Below are 25,422 nucleotides of genomic sequence, written 5' to 3' on the forward strand. Positions count from 1 at the left end.
AATTTTAAAAGTGCACGAGTTGTACTTCTCGTAATGTCAGCCATTCCCTTCTAAAAATCGCGACAGATTAGACAGTGTTGACGAAAGCCAAACATGATGTTTCACAAGCCAATCCTTGAAGCTGAGGGGCAGAGAATCAGATGATGAGTCATGTGCTGCACAGAAATATAACTGCAACGTACATACCGAAACAGGCACACACGAACCCGATCATGACATGAAAGCATGAAAGTTGCTGAATACTCGTGACAAAATTTCGTTATCTGTTGTCACGGCTTGGCAACACCTGGTCTCTTCCAGCACCACAGCTGACCTCCACACGTTGAGTAGTATTTAGCTTCGAAACAGTGATAAGCGACATTATGCTTCTACATGGAGTGACAGTCAGAATGTTCCGAGATGTAACCATATTGTGGTTGTTAGGGTTGGCTTGGATACAACCGTTCAGTGTGTCCATGCACACAGAACATATCACGGTAAAAGTCGACCACGTCTTACAGGAAATTGATGATATGTTTGTTGGTGTAACCATTGACAGCAGTCAACTGAGATCCAATCTGACGACCCCAAATATCAGGTATACAACATAACATTCGTATAACTATGTGATTTGTTTGCAACGTAAATTGTTTTTTTCAGATTAGTGAAAAAAATCCTTGTCAGGAAACGAATAGACCAAAAATATGTATTTTCAGAGTCAGCAGATTTTGGTTAGTTGTATTTTTGTATTTTTATGCCACACTCAGCAATATTCCAGCTATATGACGGCGGTCTGTAAATAATCGAGTCTGGACCAGAGAGTCCAGTGATTAATATCATGAGCATCGATCCACACAATTAGGATCAATGACATGCATCAACCAAGTCAGCGAGCCTTACCACCCGATCTCGTTAGCCGCCTTTTACGACAAGCATAGTCACCTTTTACGTCAAGAATAAGTTGCTGAAGACCTATTCTACCCCGGAATCTTCACGGGTCCAAAGTCAGCAGAATCCGTCAACTAATTTTTCGTGAATTCAGTTTCGTCACTGATTTATGTTGTGTCTAGCTTATGCTTGACAACCGAATGATTGACAGAAATCACTTCCAATTATCACCTTCACCTTCACTGAAGACTTCGCTAGCTTACAGCCTGTCGTCTCTTAACCGTGTCAGAAACATATGATTGTGGTTTCGGTTCCGAGATTCGCCCAGATAATGTTGCTGGGTTTGTTAGCATCATACCCCTGTTCGCTGATTTCACCAAAGTGTTCAACTTTTAAAACATGCATGACCTCGGGCTTTCCTCGCACATCAAGCTGACAGGCCGTATTACCACCTGAATGCTCTTCAAAGTGGCGTAAACGCGACTCCTTCAATCACATACTATCGCTTCAAGCGAATGGTAATGTTATGTAACGTGACGACATAAGAAAATGGGGGACATGAAGCCGAATGAGTCAAGGGCATTATCAAGGGAATGATGATATTATACACTGGAGAATGTATCTTCAGCTTCTAGTTTCATATCCAAGATGTTACGGGTGGTATTATCTGCTAGATGAATAAAGTTTGTTGAAGATGGTTATAGCAGTCTCATATATGAATGTAAGAATATATAAAAGAACCTTTTATAACAGGTCTCCCAAACTGGTGACTCTTGGAAAAGCCTTAGCGCCAGGGTATGTGCGAGTTGGAGGAACATCAGGGGATCGCATGGTGTTTGACCCGAATTACCACATAGATCCTTCGCAGCAGTTTCATCTCCAAGGTGATAGTAGTATATATATATGATTCTTATATCTCACTTGGTGTAATTGTCACCAGAAGGAAAACCTAATTAAAAAGACCTGGCTAAATAATACAAAAGATTCCACGTCTAAAAATACTTTATTCTTTTGGAATAACCTTTTTGGTATGATCACTCTGAGAAATTTCAGCTGCACATTGTTTCTGTTCTACTGATTGCCCAAGAAAAGTTCTTTGAGTACTGCCGGTTATATCGTACCTGTAGGGGTAAATGTTTTGGTTATTTGTTTCATGGTACAGTTATACATTATTCACCCATGCCCCTTGAATCTCGTAATCCCATCTGCCGGGCATTACTACTGAGGCTCACATGTGTTTAAAGAACCTTACTTCTTTCTGAGATCCGTTAGTCCCAGACATTCCGTAATCCGGGCGATTAACGGGGAAAGGTACCTGGATACATGGGCTGCCACTGAGTCTAATGAACCAATGACTGACGGATTTCTTTATTTACAAACCTTCGTCCATAAGTAGCTATTCAATATGTTTATACCTTTGAGGTTTGAGAAAGTACTAAACATATTAAAACTGAACCAAAACCGACCAATTGAAACGTATTTTCAGCTAACACCTGGGATGCACTCAACGCGTTTGTTCACAATACGGGGCTGAAACTGGTGATTAGCCTCAACCTGCTGCTGCGTGATGGAACAAAGTGGAACCCATCAGATGCTAAGCAGTTGCTAAAATATTCCTCTGACAAAGGGTATCCATTTGCAGGGATTGAACTGGGAAATGGTAAGTTTGAAGGCATGTAGACGTCGCATCAACCAGACATAGACGACATATTTTTGGGCATTTTGAGTAGAAGAGGTCCCAACAATCTGTACTTGTGTTTATGAGACGATATATGCCCATGCTAGATAATTTGGATCAATGCGTGTCTTCACACCCTACTTCCATTGGATGTGGCTCATGATATCAATTATTACCTACAGGGTTATAAATAGCCGAGTTAATAAAAATCGTATGTGCACTAGTTCAAATATCACTTCTCGTACACCAGTGTATTGTTTCCGTCATCCAAAAGGCATTGGTGACGTCATTCGAATCTCATTGTGATGTAAGATGTGATTAACGTCACACTAGAAATGACAACATAGCCGAAAATGGCTGACACATGTTGGTGTTCTAGGACAGCAGTGGTGATCAGTGCATTTGTCTAAAGAGGAGCCCAAAAGGATAAAGAAATTGTGGGTAATAAATTTAAATTATTACACTAATATGTGTCATACTGACTTTACAAAACTCGTGTAAGAATTCATGTATTACCCTCGCTCTCGCTCGGAAATTCGTGATTCGAATTCGTGAAATCAGTATGACGCAAATGTTCGTATAATAATCTCTATTTATTAGTTTCCATAATCCAGATGTCATTGTATCCAGCCCACGGTCACATAACAAACAAGACATATAAATACGGCATTATATGCTTCCTACGTTGACCGTCATTGGACTCACAAAACTATGGTGTCATTCCTCTTAATACATGAATAACTATATGGTATTTTTGCGATCTGTATATGCAATATGAGGTATTAATCACTTCAGAAAAAATAATCCATTTTTACATTCATTATGTTTGTATTCATATGTGAAACATTTACCGAACTTAATACTCATGTGTATGTAGATATTTTTGTTATCATGCATGCCATATGTATTATCATTTTACGTATATTTCATGAAGAACCGAACTTGTATTACCGACATCGGAATACTACTGTCAGTGACGCTCAGCTGGGTCGCGACTTCATGGAACTAAAGCAAGTTCTGCAAGGAACGGTCTATAAATCCAGTCTCATCATTGGACCTGATACCGCCGGTTATAAAGACACGTTCATAAAAAAGTATGCATAATAAACATCGTACACCCTATCCAGCAGGGAAAGAATAAGCCGTCTGGATTTTCTGATTGAAATTGAACCGAATCTTTGCTTACTTTGTGTTGCTATTATTATTTCAAAATCTTAAACGAAGCATCGATTCCAGACCTAAAAAGGGGCATGGGTGGCCCAGTCGCCTAAGACGCCACGATATGTTGTACAGTGTGGCTTCCTGTATAATTATGATGTTCAAATTCCGGCTTCCTGTATAGTTATGATGTTGAAATCCCATTTTCGCCTTGATTATCTTTCAAGTTTTGAAAGCACCATACCTTTTTCACGAAGGATTCATCTGAGTCACTTCAGTCCAAGAAGCTGACATGGTAATGCACAAGTGATGCCCTAGTTGATTATAGTTATCTTTGATGAACATTTGTCAAATGGGACTTTGCATTTCCAGCTTCCTGTCTCACGGTGGAGCTAGTGTCATAAACGTCTTGACCTTCCATCAGTAAGTACCTTCCTTCAAGGGTCGTTGATTACAGTTTAAATAATCTTCAAAAACACCGATACGACACGTTGAACTATTAGGTAGAAGTAGCAATAGGACAGTAAGTGGCTGTACACCGTGTGGGGGTATATACAGAATTACATTTAATAGATAACTGTTTACTGTGTTGAGCTTCGAGGTCAATCATTTGTTCTTGACCATTGTCCGAAAATACTGCAAATACTATTTTGACCTCAGGTTTTCCAAGCAAAATTCTTTCACTAGACAGGCTGGATTGTCTGAAAAATAATGTAAATACATTTTTGGGCTCTGTTTTAAAATAAAAGGAACACATCCCTTTTCATAATCATAAGAAATCTCTGCATTTTTCATAATCATAAGAAATCTCTGCTGAAAGCAGTGTCCGTTTCATTGACGATTGCTACTATATCAAAAGCATGTGTTTAGAAATCACTGCCAAATAGTAATGTGAGCATATCCTGCCCCATTGATGGCACACGCCACAACCACACGCCGAGGCTAGGCAAATCAACGTTCATGTTCTTTAGCATATGGTACAACTCAATACAAGTAATTGTATCGGCCATTATTTTGGTCACTATCCATCAAATTTGAATTCCACATGTCTGCCATAAACCTTTACGAAATCTTTACTGAAGCCTTTAATATGTAACCCTGATTAAACTTGTCCCATGACAGTCTTTGAAATCTTCGAAGTATGAGCATACGTGACAGTACCTCAGATGTTGTGTAATGTTGACCGCAAATGACATCAAACAATTGTCGTACGGAAAACAAATCTTTGAAATCTTCGTAGATAGTGGCTGCGCGACTGTATATCTAAAGATGTGAAATATATAGACAGCAAATGCTTTAATATTGCTCGAAGGTAATCGGTATGTTGGCCATAAGTGATGGACATCATATCACCTATGTACAAGAAGCATAGGTTTTAACTTCTTGCCTAAACTGCCCATGTTGTGATGTTGATGATCTGAATAAGGTAACAGATCAATATAGAAAAGAGCGCAATTGATATACATGCGGTTGCCTACTTTTTCACATAGGTGCAATCTATGCTATCCAGCATGTCAAATATTGTTTCTTCGGTAAATTCTAGAGGACGCGTTATTTAACTTGTAACAAATTGTCCTGAACCGTTGAAGGTAGCGATGAATATATAACTATATATCTGTGATCACCACATTTAGCGACAAAATGCCCATGGGTCAAGAAATGATTTTTTCTTTGCGTTTGTCGTTTCCCACTCCACATTAATTATTTTCATTTCATTGGAAATAATATCAAACAAGCGGACCAAATACAGAAACGAACACTTTGTATAGCTGGATGTCATCCTTTTTTGTACACGTGGTTACAAAAACTCCCTGTACAAATAGCTTACTCTTTTCAGATATTACTTTAATGGACGCACCGCCAAGCTGGAAGACTTTTCTAAGTATTCTATAATGAATCGCCTTACATCTACCCTACACTCAGTGATGAATACGGTCCGAGGTCATCATGGTCTGGTGGCGTGGCTAGGGGAGACATCGTCCGGTTATGGGGGTGGCACTCCTGGCATTGCTGACAGATATGTGGCAGGCAACCTGTGAGGATGTTTACGTTTCAGTGTCCAAATGAATTTGTTCTAAAGTTGAAAGTGTTCTAAATAAGTTTCTTTACCTTAAATACAACATAACAATTTCAGCCAGAGCATCAACTGGGATGCCAGCATGCGTTGATGTAAATGCAAGTTGCCTCTTCGTGCTGTTTAGAGGGCGATGATTGCTGTTTATGGTCAATTGAAACTGGTTAAAACTAGAAACAATTGTAATTCCTTTCGCTCTGAAAATGTCTAATGTTGATGCTCGTGTGTCCTTAAAAATGATCTTTAGATCAATGGGACCAGTGAAAAAATTGCCTTTTTTGTTTTGCCTTGAAACAAATTGAGCAATGAGAACGGCTCATGTAATTCATTAATATCATCTGTCATATCACAATTTCAGGTGGCTTGATAAACTTGGTGTATCAGCAAAATATGGCCTAAAAGGGGTTATGCGTCAAGAAATCTTTGGTGGAAATTATGCACTCATTGACGACAACGGTGATCCTAATCCTGTGCGTGAACGTCTGTCATCTCAATTTTTTAACAATGTCATTTTGTCAAATGTCTGTTTGATCTTAGATATTGTCTCTGTGTTCATGCATATATTCATTGTCTGTTGTCTGTTTTCAAATGTTGTGTCCCTTATGCTTACCAGAAACCATTGATCCTCGATTCGAAGCCTTGGTTCACCCTGATTACGTTACTAGATTGGTGAGCACGATACCTGTGCTTATGTGTTTCACCAAAGTTGACCTGCACCATTTTATATTTTCACCCAAATCAATATTACTGACATATCGTATGTGTAAGCAGAGTTAAACTGAACTCATTCATTCATGTATTTTCCTTTGTGGGAATTCCAAGTCATTATAAGTCACCTGTTCCACCTGCATTGCATATTAGGTGGCCAGGCTCAGTTCCTTGTCTTATACAAATTCCCATTCCGACTATCCTACCATCAACCATCAGTTTGCACGTCAAGACACATTTAAATGCTTACACCGGCACAAAATAACATGAACACCAACAGTGTCTTTCTCATATGGACACATATCAAAACGTCTTTTGTCAGGACTACTGGTTGACGCTTCTTTACAAGAGACTTGTTGGCAACAAAGTATTTGATGTTCCATCCACATCTTCCGACCTCCGACTGTATGCCCACTGTACAAAGCTGAACAAGTGAGTGGTTTCAGCATGTTTAATTCACAACCTGTCTGTACAAACAGACTATGGACAAATACGAAGTGTAGACCTCGGATAGAGGTGGCAGGAACATACCGTCCCTTTTAAAGCACATCACATTAGAAATCGTCTAACAACCAGAATTAATACAAAGTCAATGTAACCACAACAATCCATTGACTTATGTAACGGCTATTTCGCTTCAAGTTCGCAAGTTACAATGATCTATATTGGTATAATAATGTGTTTATTTGCCAAGCCTGTCCCCGACAGGTTAGCTCAATATGGTAACGGTGAGTGTGAACAGAGCAAATGAAAAGTGACAAGATGTGACGTTACATCAACCATTACCAAACATTGAAACGTCAAGGTTAAAGACCCGGGTTCGATTACCCATATGGCTCAAATGTGTGAAGTCCATTTCTGCTATCCACCACCGTCATATTGATGGAATATTGCTAAAAGGGGTGTAAACCTATACTCATTCACTCACTTCTTCAATGACAGGCATGTTTTTAATGAAATACGGCGACTAGTCGTGTCAAATCAAATGGCTAGATTTCGAGAGATTTTTCTCTTGCTTTCGTTTTTAATGTTATCATATCTTCTGTTTACGTTCCAGCGTGTACCACTACAAACCTGGCAGTATCACTGTGTATGGTCTTAACATGCATAGAGACCACGTAACCCTAGCCATATCAGAGGCGCACGGCAAAAACGTGGACATATTCTGGATGACTCCTGAGGGAGGAGACTTGAAGTCAAAGTTTGTATATAATATGTTTCCTCTCAACCATTCAGTATAAGGATTTTGTCTTTCGTTCAAGTTTCACAATGCCATGGGTCAGTTCTTATATAACTGGTTCCTTGGCATTGTTGTCAAATGCTGCGGATAATATGTTGTCTCTGAAGCAGCAGATATAACAGAAGATGGTGAGCATTTGATGATTTGCTGCATTCAATCTGAACCAGACACACGAACGGTGTATAACATGAGTAATGGTCCGAAATGTCGGGTGGAAAACGCACCTTGGCAAACACAACTAACTCCAGGACTATATTAAGTAACTAAAGACGAACTTGATCTTACAAACTTGTACACATATACAATAGTGGCAGTAAAGGTGAGACAACGGTTGTTGGGTCAACGGGTCATCAATACTTTACCTGCATACCAAAATAACCTTTGCCACATCTTTTTTTTCAGAAAAGTAGAGGTCAATGGCAAAACATTGGAACTTGTCAACAACCAAATACCACACATTATGCCAAAAGCTTTGGGAACTGGGACGATTGTAGTTGCTCCACGCTCCTTTGGGTTCATTGTCATTCCCGACGCCAACATAGCGGCATGCAAATCACAAAGCCATGGTCCCATTATCGGATAATTGAACAAGTATCCTGTTAGGATAAAAGCGGTAATAAATTGTTCACCAAAACGTTATGTTTGTGGCTTTTAAATTGATAGTGAGTGTACCTGGACCTTCTGTTGGATGTGCATTGACATACACTAGACATAACATCTGAAAACAACCACTCTAAACACATTTATATAGATATTTAGACATACAGAGTGTTTTAAAAATGGTTTGCGTGTTACAAAGAACCAAGAGGAATATGTTAAGACGTTCTGATAAGAGTTATCCCGCATCTTCAGAATGCCATTCGACAGAAAACACACTTGGGTGACACACCAGTTTCTTATAACTGACAAACGAACTGACATACCAAGAATCATCGGGGCGTAACTAGGCTTTTAACACACATGTACAATAGGCGAATCTTGATTCACTAATTGTACACATCAAATTTAGAACAGCCCACAACGTTGAATCAGAATATCAGTGATGACCAGAATCCCAACTACATCATGTGTTTAAGAAGCACTATCAAAAGATGACATCAAGTGATGATACCAGGTATTCGCGAAAAGGTGAGCGTGTCCTGCCCTACCAGAGACAAGCACATGTGAAGGCAAGGGTTGTGTGTAAATACAAAAGACAAAATAATTTCCATAACCATTAGAAATCAGCTATTAGCAGAGTTCATTATACGTTCCCGACTACATCATGAACATATGTTTATGAAATAAAAAATGAAATATCAAATGGTGGTTATACCAAGTATTCAAGAAACAGTCATCGTATCCTGTCAAACGTGTCACACTATCACAAACACGTGCAAAGGCAAGTAAATTGTTCTCCAGAAGGCATAGGAACATACGGTACAAGTCAAATAGGGTAATTGCATCAGTCATCATGCCTCACATTTGGACATATCTACATGTGTTATCCTCAAATTTAACATAGATGTTTGCGACGAGGAAATCCATGAGAAATGTGGGAGGAAAGCATGACTGGTGCAGGTATCAGATGTTTACCACTTGGGTGAAACCCACGAGCACTGGTATGGTGCTGACAAAGCTAGAAACATAATCGGGGCGATCCGGGATTCGAACTCACAATTTCTGGCTTGTCCAAGGGACACGACTCTGCTCAGCGAATCTCGGCGCCTTAGACGACTGGGCCCTACAATTGTGATGAACTGGACATGACACCACATATCTTGCCATACCAGAAACGTTTGCACGTGTCAGTAGTCCAGTCAGTGTCACTGTCTCACCACTTGGACAGAAATAAATTAAAATGGGACAAATACATTATTAGCACTTGTCAAATAACCATATGTATTACTTCCGAACATGTGCGTGTGTGTGTGTGTGTGTGTGTGTGTGTGTGTGTGTGTGTGTGTGTGTGTGTGTGTGTGTGTGTGTGAGTGTGTGTGTTTGTGTTGTGTGTTGTGGTTTTAATGACACGAGCATGTGTGAAGAGTTTGATTGTCGAGGTTTTGAATCCACTAATCACCCAAGTTATGATACTTGGTGTTGTGACCGTCATTTTAGGTGTCACTAAATTACTAAGTATCTACATGCTGTCAGTTTCATCATATATTTGACGTGTTAAAAAGCGGTGTTAGTCCTAAGTCACTAGCATACACGCTACTTTCAATATCTTGGCTGCATTGTAACTTAAGCTGTGTGGGCCGATGGCCTACGTCTATGCTGATTCAACAGGAGGTGGAGGAGGGTGATGATGATGAGGAGGAGGGTGATGATGATTATGATGAAGAGGTGGAGGAGGAGGAAGAGGATGGTGATGATTATGAGGAGAAGGAAGAGGATGATGATGAAAAGGAGGAGGGTGATGATGATGAGGGTGATGATGATGATGAGGAGGAGGAGGAAGAGGATGATGATGAGAAGGGTGATGATGAGAAGGGTGATGATCATGAGGAGAAAGGTGATGATGATGATGAGGGGAAGGGTGATGATGATGAGGAGGAGGAGGAAGAGGATGATGATGAGAAGGGTGATGATGAGAAGGGTAATGTTCATGAGGAGAAAGGTGATGATGACGATGATGAGGAGGAGAAGGGTGATGATGATGATGAGAAGGAGGGTGATGATGATGAAGATGATGACGAGGTGTAGGAAGAGGAAGAGGATGGTGATGATTATGAGGAGGAGCAGGAAGCGAATGATGATGATGAGTGAGTGAGTGGGTGAGTGAGTTTGGTTTAATGCCGCTTTTAACATTATATCACGGCGTGTCAGCTTAATGTGGGAGAAAAGCCCGAAGTGATGCAGGTCTCAGACGTTTACCACTTCGAATTCCGCGAAACCCACGAGCACTGGTATGGTGCTGACAAAGCTAGAAACATAATCGGGGCGAACCTGGATTCGAACTCACAATTTCTGGCTTGTCCAAGGGACACAACTCTGCTCAGCGAATCGCGGCGCCTAAGACGACTGGGCCACCTGTGCCCCCTACAATTGTGATGAACTGGACATGACACCAACGTTTGCACGTGTCCGTAGTTCAGTCAGTGTCACTGTCTCACCACTTGGACAAAAATAAATTAAAATGGGACAAATACATTATTAGCACTTGTCAGTTGTGAAGAGTACAACATGAAGGATGCATGTGCTGTATAACCATCACTCTTGGTAACATGTGCCACAATTGCTTACAATATGATCATTTTCGAGGTGTTTCCACCCTTTTAAAAACCTTCTAAATAATCATATGTATTACTTCCGAACAGTTGTGTGTGTGTGTGTGTGTGTGTGCGTGCGTGCGTGCGTGCGTGCGTGCGTGCGTGCGTGCGTGCGTGTGTGTGTGTGTGTGTGTGTGTGTGTGTGTGTTTGTGTTGTGTGTTGTGGTTTTAATGACACGAGCATGTGTTAAGTGTTTGATTGTCGAGGTTTTGAATCCACGAATCACCCAAGTTATGATACTTGGTGTTGTGACCGTCATTTCAGGTGTCACTAAATTACTAAGTATCTACATGCTGTCAGTTTCATCATATAATTGACGTGTTAAATAGCGGTGTTAGTCCTTAGTCACTAGCATACACGCCACTTTCAATATCTTGGCTGCATTGTAACTTAAGCTGTGTGGGCCGATGTGGAGGAGGGTGATGATGATGATGAGGAGGGTGATGATGATTATGATGAAGAGGTGGAGGAGGAGGAAGAGGATGGTAATGATTATGAGGAGAAGGAAGAGGATGATGATGAAAAGGAGGAGGGTGATGATGATGATGATGATGATGACGACGAGGAGGAGGAGGACGAGTGTGATGATGATGATGATGTTGATGATGATGAGGAGGAGGAGGAAGAGGATGATGATGATGATGATGAGAAGGGTGATGATGATGAGAGGGTGATGATGACGAGGGGAAGGGTGATGATGATGATGAGGAGGAGGAAGAGGATGGTGATGATTGTGAGGAGGAGCAGGAAGAGAATGATGATGATGAGTGAGTGAGTGGGTGAGTGAGTTTGGTTTGTTGCTGCTTTTAACATTATATCACGGCGTGTCAGCTTAATGTGGGAGGAAAGCCCGAAGTGATGCAGGCCTCAGACGTTTACCACTTCGAATTCCGCGAAACCCACGAGCACGGGTATAGTGCTGACTAACCTAGAAACATAATCGGGGCGAACCGGGATTCGAATCAACAATCATAGGTTTCTGTCGTGCCCAAGGGGCACAACTCTGCACAGCGAATCGCGCCGCTTTAGACGACTGGGCCATCCATGCCCCCTTGATGATGATGATGAGGAGGAGTGTGAAGATAATGATGATGATGATGAGAAGGGTGATGATGATGATGATAATGAGGAGGAGGAGGAGGAGTGTGATGATGATGATGATGATGATGATGATGATGATGAGAAGGGTGATGATGATGATAACGAAGAGGAGGAGGAGGAGGAAGAGGATGATAATGATGAGGAGGGGAAGGAAGAGGAGGGTGATGATGATGATGATGATGATGATAAGGGTGATGATGATGATGATGAGGAGGAGGAGGAGGAGGAAGACGATGATAATGATGATGAGGAGGAAGAGGAAGAGGAGGGTGATGATGATGATGATAAGGTTTATGATGATGATGATAAGGGTGATGATGATGATGATGATGAGGAGGAGGAGGAGGAGGAGGAGGAGGAAGACGATGATAATGATGATGAGGAGGAGGAGGAAGAGGAGGGTGATGATGATGATGATAAGGTTTATGATGATGATGACAAGGAGGAGAAAGAGGATAATGATGATGATGAGGAGAAGGAGGAGGAGAAGGAGGAGGAGAGGATGATGATGACAATTAGGAGGGCGATGATGATGATGATGTTGACGACGACGAGGTGAATGGAGGAAATAATGATGATGAGAAGAAGGAGGAGGAGAGGATAATGATCATGATGATGATGATGATGACGAGGAGGAGGAAGAGGATGATGTTGAGGAGGAGGGGGAGAGGATGATGATGACGATGAGGAGGGTGATGATGAAGAGAATGGGGAAATGATGAGAAGGAGGAGGAGAAGGGTGATGATGATGAGGAGGAGGAGGGGTGATGATGACGAGGAGGAGGAGGAAGAGGAGAGAGATGATAATAAGGGTCATGATTATGATGATGACAAGGAGGAGAATGAGGATGATGATGATGAGGAGGAGGAGGAGGAGAAGGAGGAGGAGAGGATGATGATGACGATGAGGAGGGTGGTGATGATGATGATGATGATGATGATGATGATGACGACGACGAGGATAATGGGGGAAATTATGATGATGTAGGGGGAGGTGGAGGAGAGGATGATGAGGAGGAGGAGGAGGAGAGGAACATCATGCTGATGAGGAGATTGATAAAGATGATGATGTGAATGATGATGACGACGACGACGACGAAGACGACGACGAAAATGGGGAAATGATGATGATGAGAAGGAGGAGGAGAAAGAGGATGGTGATGATAAGTGAGTGAGTGGGTGGGTGAGTTGGGTTTAATCCCGCTTTTAACAATATATCACGGCATGTCAGCTTAATGTGGGAGGAAAGCCCGAAAAGATGCAGGTCTCAGACTTTACCACTTCGGTGAAACCCACGAGCACGGGTATGGTCCAGACAAACCTTGAAACATAATCGGGCTGAACCGGAATTCGAACCCACAATCATAGGTTTCTGGCATGCCCTAGGGACGCAACTCTGCACAGCAAATCGCGGCCCTTAAGACGACTGGGCCACCCGTGCCCCCTTGATGATGATGAGGAGGAGGAGAAGTGTGATGATGATGATGAGAAGGGTGATGATGATGATGGGGAGGAGGAGTGTGGTGATGATGATGATGATGATGAGAAGGGTGATGATGATGAGGAGGAGGAGGTAGACGATGATAATGATGCTGAGGAGGAGGAGGAGGAGAGGATGATGATGAAGTTGAGGAGGGTGAGGCTGATGATGATGATGACGATGAGGAGAATGGGGGGAATGATGATGATGATGTGAAGGAGGAGGAGGTAGGAAGAGGATGATGATGAGGAGGAGGAGGAGAGGATGATGACCATTCCGTATTTCCGCTGTCGTTGTTTCCTCCCTTGGCGCTGGCCTCGCCACACAAGTACTCAATGCAATACAACATAGAATCACAACATAGTCGACGGTGTTACAGATCACTCTGACAGCAACGGCGTCAGGAGTTGCAAATGGCGTCAGACAGACGAATAAGTATATTATACATTGAGAGCCTCTAAAGCAAAGCAATTCAATTGATACAGCTGCACAGATGGCTGGATACCGTGGACATACTGATCAGTGTCCTGAACACCTGGTCATTGTTAGTGCTCAAACATTTTTTAGAGTTTGGCTATGCTTTTGTCGCCCCATTTCGAGCGGATTATTTGCATGATGGTCCACGAGCGTGACTGCCACTTGGCGTTTTGATATGCATGGTAGTAGTAAAGGAACAAAATTGGTCCATATCTGATATAAAGCGCATGATATGTGTGCCTAAGCATTGAGAGCCCCAGCACATTCATAACTATTTTTGCATGAATCGTTACATGTCTCGACAACGCTGAGTGGCAGGAAGGAAACATTCTAGCTTACAAGTCTTATTTATAGTAAGATCGTGATATAGGCGTTTGTATCACACCAGGAAGTAAAACGTTGACAGTATTGGTTGATACAACAGGCATTGACAAAATTCATTGGAGGCTACGTGAAACCTCAGTTTGTATTTGCCAAGGATAGTTGCCTGAATGGAAACCCAGGGCCCACTTTCACAGAACAATCTTAGTTACAATCGATCTTAGGCGGCTACCGTTGACTTTATAATCACCATACAATTGTCCTATTTCACTTGCACAAACCGATCTAAGCTAAGATTGAAATCTTCAACGGTGGATGTACGAATAACTTAAACTCGACTCCTGTCTACAGTTGTCTGCAAACGGGCATAACATGCTGTGCATACAATAAGTGGAACCGGTAACGACACACAACACGTACAGTTTCAAGAAAGGTCCCAATTATTTAAAGGAAACAATTACTAGAATGATGGCACATATTCTTGTCGGCATTAATACTGTCGTGATGTAGGAATTGTTTCCTATTGGAACTTGAGAATTATCTACTCGTGTTTTTAATTAAAAGTATTGAAATACGAATAAATACATTATTCACTGACACAATTGTTATGAAATAAAAATAAATAATAACGAAAATATTTCCTAATAACATAACACGTTAATGCATGATCGTCATCTGTTTGGGGGAGCTTTTCGTAAAACCCCTAAATATGTCCTTCATCTTTTAGGTTCGTTGCAATAACAGGGAATCTTATGAATACTTTAGTGTTGCTATATATATATATATATATTTTGCAACAAAATTCCACACCCCCTACATCCCCACCCACACAACCACTCTCAGCCCTACCAGATATCGGTCCCTTATTCACTTTGTGCAAATTAATATGGTTCACAGCTGTCTTAAGTGTATCATCGCCATTTAACGACAAGGCATGCATCTGTTTATCTCCTAAATTTTAAAAGTGCACGAGTTGAACTTTAACGTTATGTAATGAGTTACCTTTTTTTAAAATCGTGACAGATTTAGTTGACGAACGCCAAACATGATGTTTCACAAGCCAATCCTTGAAGCTGAAGGACAGAGAATCAGATGATGAGTCATGTGCTGCACACGAATATAACTGCAACGTAGATACCGAAACAGGCACACACGAACCCGATCATGACATGAAAGCATGAAAGTTGCTGAATACTCGTGTCAAAATTTCGTTATCTGTTGTCACGGCTTGGCAACACCTGGTCTCTTCCAACACCACAGCTGACCTCTTCACGTTGAGTAGTATTTAGCTTTGAAACAGTGATAAGCGACATTATGCTTCTACATGGAGTGACAGTCAGAATGTTTCGAGATGTAACCATATTGTGGTTGTTAGGGTTGGCTTGGATACAACCGTTCACTGTGTCCATGCACACAGAACATATCACGGTAAAAGTCGACCACGTCCTACAGGAAATTGATGATATGTTTGTTGGTATCACCATGGAAAGCGGTCAACTGAAATCCAACCTGACGACCCCAAATATCAGGTATACATCATAACATTTGTATAACTATGTGATTTGTTTGCAACGAAAATTGTTTATTTCGGATTAGTGAAAAAAATCCTTGTCAGGAAACGAATAGACCAAATATATGTATTTTCAGAGTCAGCAGATTTTGGTTGGTTGGTTTGTTGTTCAACGCCGCACTCAGTAATATTCCAGCTATATGACGGCAGTCTGTAAAAAATCGAGTCTGGACCAGACAATCCAGTGATTAATATCATGAGCATCGATCAACGCAATTGGGATTGATGACATGCTTCACCCAAGTCGGCGAGCCTTACCACCCGTTCCCGTTAGCCGCCTTTTACGACAAGCATAGTCACGTTTTAAGGCAAGCATGAGTTGTTGAAGACCTATTCTACACCGGAAACTTCACGGGTCCAGAGTCAGCAGAATCTGTCAACAAATTTTTCGTGAATTCAGTTTTGTCACTGATTTATGTTGTGTCTAGCTTATCCTTGAAAACCGAATGACAGAAATCAATTCCAATTATCACCTTCACTGAAGACTTCGCTTACTTACAGTCTGTCGTCTCTTAACCGTGTCAGAAACATATGATTGTGGTCTCGGTACCCAGATTCGCCCAGATAATGTTGCTGGGTTTCTTAGGATCATATCCATGGTCGCTGATTTCACCAAAGTGGTCAACTTTTAAAAAATGCATGACCTCGGGCTTTCCTCGCACATCAAGCTGACAGGCCGTATTACCACCTGAATGCTCTTTAAAGTGGCGTTAAGCGTGACTCCTTCACCACAGCCGAATACGTCATGGGCATTATCAAGGGAATTATGATATTATATACTGGAGAATGCACCTTCAGCTTCTAGTTTCATATCCAAGATGTTACGGATAGTATTGTCTGCTAGATGAATAAAGTTTGTTGAAGATGGTTATAGCAGTCTCATATATAAATGTAAGTTTATATAAAAGAACCTTTTATAACAGGTCGCCCAAACTGTTTACTCTTGGAAAAGCCTTAGCGCCAGGGTATATGCGAGTTGGAGGAACATCAGGGGATCGCATGGTCTTTGACCCGAATCGCAACCTAGACACTCCGCAGCAGTATCATCTCCAAGGTGATAGCAGTATATTATACGATTCTTATATCTCCCTTGGTGTATTTGTCACAAGAAGGAAAACCTAATTAAAAAGACCTGGCTAAACAATACAAAACATTCCATGTCTAAAAATAATGTATTATTTTGGAATAACCTTTTTGGTATGATCACTGTTTCTGTTCTACTGATTGCCCAAGAAGAGTTCTTTGGGTAGTCCCGGTTATATCGTACCTGTGGGGGTAAATGATTTGGTTATTTGTTTCATGGTACAGTTATACATTATTCACTCAGGCCCCTTAAATCTCGTAACCCCATCTGCCAGGCATTACTACTGACGCTCACATGTGTTTAAAGAACCTTACTTCTTTCTGAGATTCATTAGTCCCAGATATTTCATAATCCGGGCGATAAACGGGGAAAGGTACCTGGATACACGGGTTGCCACTGAGTCTTCTGAGCCAGCGACCGACGGATTTCTTTATTTACAAACTCTCGTCCATAAGTAGCTATTCAATATGTTTATACCTTTGTGGTTTGAGAAAGTACTAAACATATAATAACTGAACCAAAACCGATCAATTGAAACATATTTTCAGCTAACAACTGGGATGCATTCAACGAGTTTATTCACAATACGGGGCTGAAACTGGTGATTAGCCTCAACCTGCTGCTGCGTGATGGAACAAAGTGGAACCCATCAGATGCTAAGCAGTTGCTAAAATATTCCTCTGACAAAGGGTATCCTCTTGCAGGGATTGAACTGGGAAATGGTAAGTTTAAAAGCATACAGATGTAGCATTAACCTGACATAGATGACATATCTTTGGGCATTCTGAGTAGAAGACGTCCAAACAATCTGCACTTATGTGTGTTTATGACGCGATCTATTGTCATGCTGGACAATTTGGATCAATGCGTGTCTTGACACCCTACCTCCATGGGATGTGGCTCATAACATCAATTATTACCTACAGGAATATAAATAACCGAGTTAATAAAAATCGTATGTGCACTAGTTCAAATATCACTTCTCGCACACCAGTGTATTGTTTCCGTCATCCAAAAGGCATTGTTGACGTCATTCGAATCTCAATTTGACGTAAGGTGGAAATAACGTCACACAAGAAATGACAACATAGCCGAAAATGGCTGACACATGTTGGTCTCCTAGAACAGCAGTGGTGATCAGTGCATGTGTCTAAAGATGGCCCAAAAGGATAAAGAAATAGTGGGTAATAAATTTAAATTATTACACTCATATGTGTCATACTGACTTTACGAAACTCGTGTAAGAATTCATGTATTATCCTCGCTCTTGCTCGGAAATTCGTGATTCGAATTCGTGAAATCAGTATGACGTAAATGTTCGTATAATAATCTCTATTTATTAGTTTCCATAATCCAGATGTCATTGTATCCAGCCCACGGTCACATAACAAATAAAACATATAAATATTGCATTATATGTTTCGTACGTTGACCGTCACTGGACTCATTATGTTTTTATTCATATGTGAAACATTTACCCAACTTGATACTCATGTGTATGTAGATATTTTTTTTTTTGTTACCATGCTTGACATATGTATTATGATTTTTACGTATGTTTCATGAAGAACCGAACTTGTATAACCGACGTAATGCTACAATCAGTGAGGCTCAGCTGGGTCGCGACTTCATGGAACTAAAGCAAGTTCTGCAAGGAACGGACTATAAATCCAGTCTCATCATTGGACCTGATACCGCCGGTTATAAAGACACGTTCATAAAAAAGTATGCATAATAAACATTGTTTACCCTATGCAGCAGGGAAAGAATAAGCTGTCTGGATTTTCTGATTGAAATTGAACCGAATCTCTGCTTAATTTGTGTTGCTGTTATTATTTCAAAATATTAAAGGAAGCATCAATTTCAGAACCTAAAAGGGGCATGGGTGGCCCAGTCGCCTAAGACGCCACGATATTGTGTACAGTGTGGCTTCATGTAAATTATGATGTTCAAATCCCGGCTTCCTGTATAATTATGATGTTAAAATCCCATGTTCGCCTTGATTATCTTTCAAGTTCTGAAAGCACCATACCTTTTTCTCGAAGGACTCACCGGAGTCACTTCAGTCCAAGAAGCTGACATGGTAATGCACAAGTGATGCCCTGGTTGATTATAGTTATCTTCGATGAACATTTGTCCAATGTGACCGTTGCATTTCCAGCTTCCTGTCCCACGGTGGAGCTAGTGTTATAAACGTCTTGACCTTCCATCAGTGAGTACCTTCCTTCAAGGCATGGGCTACCATACAGTTTTAATGCTACGTGTAACACTTAAGGGTCGTTGATTACAGTCTAAAAAGTCTTCAAAAACACCGACACGTTGAAATATTAGGTAGAAGTAGCACAGTAGTGGCCATAGCACAGTAGTGGCCATAGGACAGTAGTGACTGTACACCGTGTGGGGGTATATGCAGAATTAGATTTAATAGATAACTGTTCACTGTGTTGAGCTTCGAGGTCAACCATTTGTCCTTGACCATTGTCAGAAAGTACTGCAAATACTATTTTGACCTCAAATTTCCGAGCAAAATTCTGTAAATACTTTTTGGGGCTCTGTTTTAAAATAAAAGCAACACATCCCTTTTTCTAATCATAAGAAATCTCTGCTAAATGCAGAGTCCGTTTCATATACGATTGCTACTATATCAAAAACATGTGTTTAGAAATCACTGTCAGACAGTAATGTGAGCATATCCTGCCCCATGGGTGGCATCCGTCACAACCACATGCAGAGGCAAATCAATGTTCATGTTCTTTAGCATATGGTACAACTCAATACAAGTGATTGTATCAGCCATTATTTTGGTCACTATCCATCTAATTTGAATTCCACATGTTTGCCATAAACCTTTACGATTTTTTTACTGAAGCCTTTAATATGTAACCCTTATTAAATTCTTTGAAATCTTCGAAGTATGAGCATGCCTAGATGTACATCAGATGTTGTGTAATGTAGACAGCAAATGGCATCAAACATTTGTTGTATGGAAAACAAATCTTTGAAATCTTCGTAGAAAGTTGCTGCATGACTGTATATCTAAAGATTTGAATGCTTTAATATTGCTCGAAGGTAATGGGTAAGTTGGCCATAAGTGATGGACAACATATCATCGATGTACAAGAAGCATAGGTTTTAACTTCTTGGCTAAACTGCCTATGTTGTGATGTTGATGATCTGAATAAAGTAACAGGTCAGCATAGAAAAGAACGCAGTTGATATACATGCGGTTGCCTACTTTTTCACATAGATGCTATCTATGCTATCCAGCATGTCAAATATTGTTTCTTCCGTAAATTCTAGATGACACGTGCTTTAACTTGTGACAAATTGTCTTGAACCGTTGAAGGTAGAGATGTATATATAACTACATATATGGTCACCACATTTAGAGACAAAATGCCCATGGGTCAAGAAATGATTTTTTCTTTGCGTTTGTCGTTTCCCACTCCACATTAATTACTATCATTTCATTGGAAATAATATCAAATATGCGGACCAAATACAGAAACGAACACATTGTATAGCTGGATGTCATCCTTTTTTGTACACGTGGTTAAAGAAATTCCCTGTACAAATAGCTTACTCTTTTCAGATATTACTTTAATGGACGCACCGCCAAGCTGGAAGACTTTTCTAAGTATTCTATTATGAATCGCCTTACATCTACCCTGCACTCAGTGATGAATACGGTCCGAAGTCATCATGGCCTAGTGGCGTGGCTAGGGGAGACATCGTCAGGTTATGGGGGTGGCACTCCTGGCATTGCTGACAGATATGTGGCAGGCAACCTGTGAGATTTTCTACGTTTCAGTGTCCAAATGAATTTGTTCTAAAGTTGAAAGTGTTCTGAATAAGTTTCTTTAATTTAAATACAACATAACAATTTCAGCCAGAGCATCTTCTTGGAATGCTAGCATGCGTTGATGTAAATGCAAGTTGCTTCTTCGTGCTGGTTAGAGGGTGCTGATTGCTGTTTATGGTGAATTGAAATTGGTTATAACAAGAAAGAATTGTAATTCCTTTCGCTCTCAAAATGTCTAATGTTGAAGCTCGTTTGTTCTTTAATATGATCTTGAGATCAATGGGACCAGTGCAAAATATTCACGTTGATTTGCCTTGAAACAAGTTGAGCATTGAGAACGGCTCATATAATTAATTAATAACACTTGTCATATCACAATTTCAGGTGGCTTGATAAACTTGGTGTATCAGCAAAATATGGTCTAAAAGGGGTTATGCGCCAGGCATTCTTTGGTGGAAATTATGCACTTCTTGACGACAACTATGACCCTAATCCTGTGCGTGAACGTCAGTTATCTCAATTTTTATCAATGTAATTTTGCCTTATGTCTGTTTGATCTTAGATATTGTCTCTGTGTTCATGCATATATTCATTGCCTGTTGTCTGTTTTCAAATGTGACCCAATCGACGGAGGCCCAGCATTTTGCTGTACAGAAAATTGTGTCTCTTAGGCTTACCAGAAACCACTGATCCTCGATTCGAATCCTGGGTTCACGCTGATTACGTTACTAGATTTGCCCGTGCTTATGTGTTTCACCAAAGTTGACCTGCACCATTTTATATTTTCTCCCAAATCAAAATTTATGACATATCGTATGTGTACGTAGCGTTAAACTGAACTCATTCATTCATGTATTTTCCTGTATGGGAATTCCAAGTCATTATAAATCACCTGTTCCGCCTGCATTGCATAGTAGGTGCCCAGGCTCAGTAACTTGTCTTGTACAAATTCCTATTCCGACTATCGTACCATCAACCATCAGTTTGCACATCCAGACACATTTTACTGCTTACACTGGCACAAAATAACATGAACACCAACAGTGTCTTTCTCATATGGACACACATCACAACGTCTTTTGGCAGGACTACTGGTTGACGCTTCTTTACAAGAGACTTGTTGGCAACAAAATATTTGATGTTCCGTCTTCATCTAACAACCTCCGACTGTATGCCCACTGTACAAAGCTGAACAAGTGAGTGGTTTCAGCATGTTTAATTCACAACCGGTCTGTACACACATAAGTTGTCCACCTTGCAGATTATGGACAAATACAAAATGTAGACCTCGGATAGAGGTGGGAGTGGAACATACCGTCCCCTTTAAAAGACATCACATGAGAAACAACCAGAATTAATACTAAGTCAATGTAACCACAACAGTTTTATTTAAACAAAACCCACACGTTTAAAACTTTAATGTGCAGAATATTGTCAGCAAGTCACTGAACAGTAATGCTGTCAGTAGAGATTCACATGACGTAACGATTTGAATGCACATTTATCCATTGACTTATGTAATGGCTATTTTGTTTCAAGTTCACAAGTAACAATTATGTATATTGGTGTAATAGTTTGTTTCTGGACAATCCTGTTCGCGCAAGGTAATCTCAATATGGTAACGGTGAGTGTGAACAGAGCAAATGCAACGTGACGACATGTGACGTTAGATCAACCATTACCAACCATGGAAACGTCTGGTTAAAGCGTTCGCTCGTCACGCCAAAGACCCGGGTTCGATTACCCATATGGCTCAAATATTTCATATTTCTGCTATCCACCACCGTCCTATTGATGGAATATTGCTAAAAGAGGTGTAAACTCATACTCACTCACTCGCTTCTTCAATGACAAGCATGTTTTTAATGAAAGACGGCGACTGGTCGTGTCAAATCAATTGGCGAGATTTCGAAAGATTTTTCTCTTGCATTCACTTTTAATATTATCACATCATCTGTTTATGTTCCAGCGTGTACCACTACAAGCCTGGCAGTATCACAGTGTATGGTCTCAACTTGCATGGAGACCACGTAACCCTAGCCATATCAGAGGCGCACGGCAAAAACGTGGACATATTCTGGATGACTCCTGAGGGAGGAGACTTGAAGTCAAAGTTTGTATATAATATGTTTACTCTCAACCATTCAGTACAAGGATGTTGTCAAGTTTCACAAGGTCATGGGTCAGTTCTCATATAACTGGTTCCTTAGCATAGTTGTCAAATGCTTCGAATATTAGTGAGACATATGTTGTCTCTGAAGTAGCAGATATAACAGAAGATAGTGAGCATTTGATTGTTTGCTGCATTCAATCTGAACCAGACAAACGAACGGTGTATATAACATGAGTAATGGTCCGAAATGTAGGGTGAAAAACGCACCTTGGCAGACTATATTAAGTAACTAAAGACGAACTTGAACCTACAAACTTGTACACATATACTATAGTGGCAGTAAAGGTGAGACAACGGTTGTTAGGTCAACGGGTCATCAATACTTTACCTGCATACCAAAATAACCTTTGCCACATCTTTTTTTCAGAAAAGTAGAGGTCAATGGCAAAACATTGGAACTTGTCAACAACCAAATACCACACATTATGCCAAAAGCTTTGGGAACTGGGACGATTGTAGTGCCTCCACACTCCTTTGGGTTCATTGTCATTCCCGACGCCAACATAGCGGCATGCAACTCACAAAGCCATGGTCCCATTATCGGATAATTGAACAAGCGTCCTGTTAAGATAAAAAGCAGTAATAAATTGTTCACCAAATCGTTATGTTTGTGGCTTTTAAATTGATGGTGAGTGCACCTGGACCTTCTGTTGGACGTGCGTTGACATACAATAGACATCTGAAAAAAACCCACTCTGAACACATTTAACTGATATTTAGACGTACAGAGTGTTATCAAAATGGTTTGCTTGTAACAAATAACCAAGAGGAATATGTTAAGACGTTCTGATAAGAGTTATCCCACATCTTCAGAATGCCATTCGACAGAAAACACACAAGGGTGATACACTTAACCCAGTATCGGATAACTGACGAACGAACTGACATACCAAGAATCATCGGGGCGTAAGTAGGATTCTATCACACATGTACAATAGGCGAATCTTGGTGCACCTGCTGTACACATCGAACTTAGAACAACACGTTCCCACAATGAGGAATTAGAATATCAGTCAGTGCTACAATTCCAATTACATCATGTATATATGAAGCACTATGAAATGATGACATTAAGTGATTATCCCAGGTGTTCGCATAAAAGTGAGCGTGTCCTGCCCCTCAAGTGACAAGCACGTGTGAAGGCAAGTGTTGTGTGTAAATAAAAAAGACAAAATAATTTCCATATTTATTAGAAATAGTTGCCGACTATATCATGAACATATATTTATGAATCACTATCAAATAATGATTATACCAAATGTTCACGAAACGGTCAGCGTATCCTGACCAACATGTCACAAACACGTGTAACGGCAAGTAAATTGTTTGCCAGAAAAACATAGGAACATATGATACAAGTCAAAAAGGGTAATTGCGTCATGCCTCTCATTTGGAAATATCCAAATGTCTTACCCCCAAACTTAACATAGACGTTTTCAATGAGGAACTTCAATATTTCACATATTGTTTTGTCAGTAAATGTCACATGACATTTGCTTTCACTTTTTCAATTATCGTCCTGTGGTCATCATGTTTAGTGACAAATGACAGTTTGTCGTCTATAATAGTTGTGTTCAAAGTTGACAATTGAAATGTATTGACATAATTGAACTTGGTTTTATTCTGATATTGCGAAACATCAAACAATTCCGTTGAGGTTTTTATAATTCACATGGCAATAATTCCACTGTCTCAATAAGTATCGTTATTGGCGGTGGAAACTATTATACATATATCTGTAATGATTATCAAATGATGAGTAAATGATTGAACTACTAGTTAAAGATATCAAGTCCTGACTGAACAGCAAGGAGAGTTTTCCAGATCGTTGAAATATGTGTACAGTGTACACCACTCCAGGCCTTGCATTCGTACAGCAGCCCATCGGAATATCTCCCACTCAGGCTGGCTACCCCAGACCCGTGAAGATTCCGGGGTAGAATAGATCTTCAGCAACCCATGCTTGCCGTAAAAGGTGACTATGCTTGTCGTAAAAGACGACTAATGGGATCGTGTGGTCAGGCTCGCTGACTTGGTTGATGCCTGTCATCGATCCCAATTGCGTGGATCGATGCTCATGATATCAATCACTGGACTGTCTGGTCCAGACTCGATTATTTACAGACCGCCGTCATTTGGCTGGAATATTGCTGAGTGCGGCGTTAAACAACAAACCAACCAACCAACTTTTGCATTATAATATTGGGAGGAGGATGAATATGCGATATTAAAGCTGTTACATTAATGACTCTCTTACTCCACTTCCTCTACCATCACGTCCCATCACCAGTAAAGGCCTACACAGGTAAAACCACTTCTTTAAACATAAAACGCGTTGTTTACAATTACTCACGATGGCATCAAAGGTTATCGTGTCAATATTAATTTTAATCACGGGATTTTATCGTTCCTGTGTTTGACGCTTTTCATTTGCACC

General features: G+C 40.5%; 2 protein-coding genes across 2 annotated transcripts; both read left to right on the plus strand.

The window, feature by feature from the left end:
- The first annotated feature begins 345 nt into the window (after positions 1 to 345).
- LOC125378662 (heparanase-like) lies at positions 346 to 8,352 on the plus strand. The gene is made up of 10 exons (XM_048394572.1): positions 346 to 577; positions 1,621 to 1,751; positions 2,354 to 2,527; positions 3,480 to 3,639; positions 4,076 to 4,126; positions 5,541 to 5,738; positions 6,136 to 6,247; positions 6,808 to 6,917; positions 7,543 to 7,686; positions 8,128 to 8,352. The coding sequence occupies exons 1-10, from the start codon at positions 363 to 365 to the stop codon at positions 8,306 to 8,308; spliced, it is 1,476 nt and encodes a 491-aa protein (XP_048250529.1). The 5' UTR covers positions 346 to 362; the 3' UTR covers positions 8,309 to 8,352.
- Positions 8,353 to 15,498: 7,146 nt separating this feature from the next.
- Positions 15,499 to 23,578, plus strand: LOC125378665 (heparanase-like). The gene is made up of 10 exons (XM_048394575.1): positions 15,499 to 15,885; positions 16,850 to 16,980; positions 17,559 to 17,732; positions 18,579 to 18,735; positions 19,172 to 19,222; positions 20,603 to 20,800; positions 21,197 to 21,308; positions 21,899 to 22,008; positions 22,782 to 22,925; positions 23,353 to 23,578. The coding sequence occupies exons 1-10, from the start codon at positions 15,671 to 15,673 to the stop codon at positions 23,531 to 23,533; spliced, it is 1,473 nt and encodes a 490-aa protein (XP_048250532.1). The 5' UTR covers positions 15,499 to 15,670; the 3' UTR covers positions 23,534 to 23,578.
- Positions 23,579 to 25,422: the final 1,844 nt, after the last annotated feature.

The sequence above is a fragment of the Haliotis rufescens genome, unplaced genomic scaffold, assembly GCF_023055435.1.
Source record: "Haliotis rufescens isolate VD_foot unplaced genomic scaffold, xgHalRufe1.0.p SCAF_13, whole genome shotgun sequence".
NCBI classification, from domain to species: Eukaryota; Metazoa; Mollusca; class Gastropoda; order Lepetellida; family Haliotidae; genus Haliotis; species Haliotis rufescens.

Bases quoted from the DNA above. Each gene is read 5' to 3' on its own strand.
- LOC125378665 (XM_048394575.1), top strand. From the start codon at position 15,671: ATGCTTCTACATGGAGTGACAGTCAGAATGTTTCGAGATGTAACCATA. The intron at 21,309-21,898 runs GTGCGTGAACGT...GTCTTTTGGCAG, and splicing joins ACAACTATGACCCTAATCCT to GACTACTGGTTGACGCTTCT. The intron at 22,009-22,781 runs GTGAGTGGTTTC...TTTATGTTCCAG, and splicing joins CACTGTACAAAGCTGAACAA to CGTGTACCACTACAAGCCTG.
- LOC125378662 (XM_048394572.1), top strand. From the start codon at position 363: ATGCTTCTACATGGAGTGACAGTCAGAATGTTCCGAGATGTAACCATA. The intron at 4,127-5,540 runs GTAAGTACCTTC...TACTCTTTTCAG, and splicing joins AACGTCTTGACCTTCCATCA to ATATTACTTTAATGGACGCA. The intron at 7,687-8,127 runs GTTTGTATATAA...CTTTTTTTTCAG, and splicing joins GGAGGAGACTTGAAGTCAAA to AAAAGTAGAGGTCAATGGCA.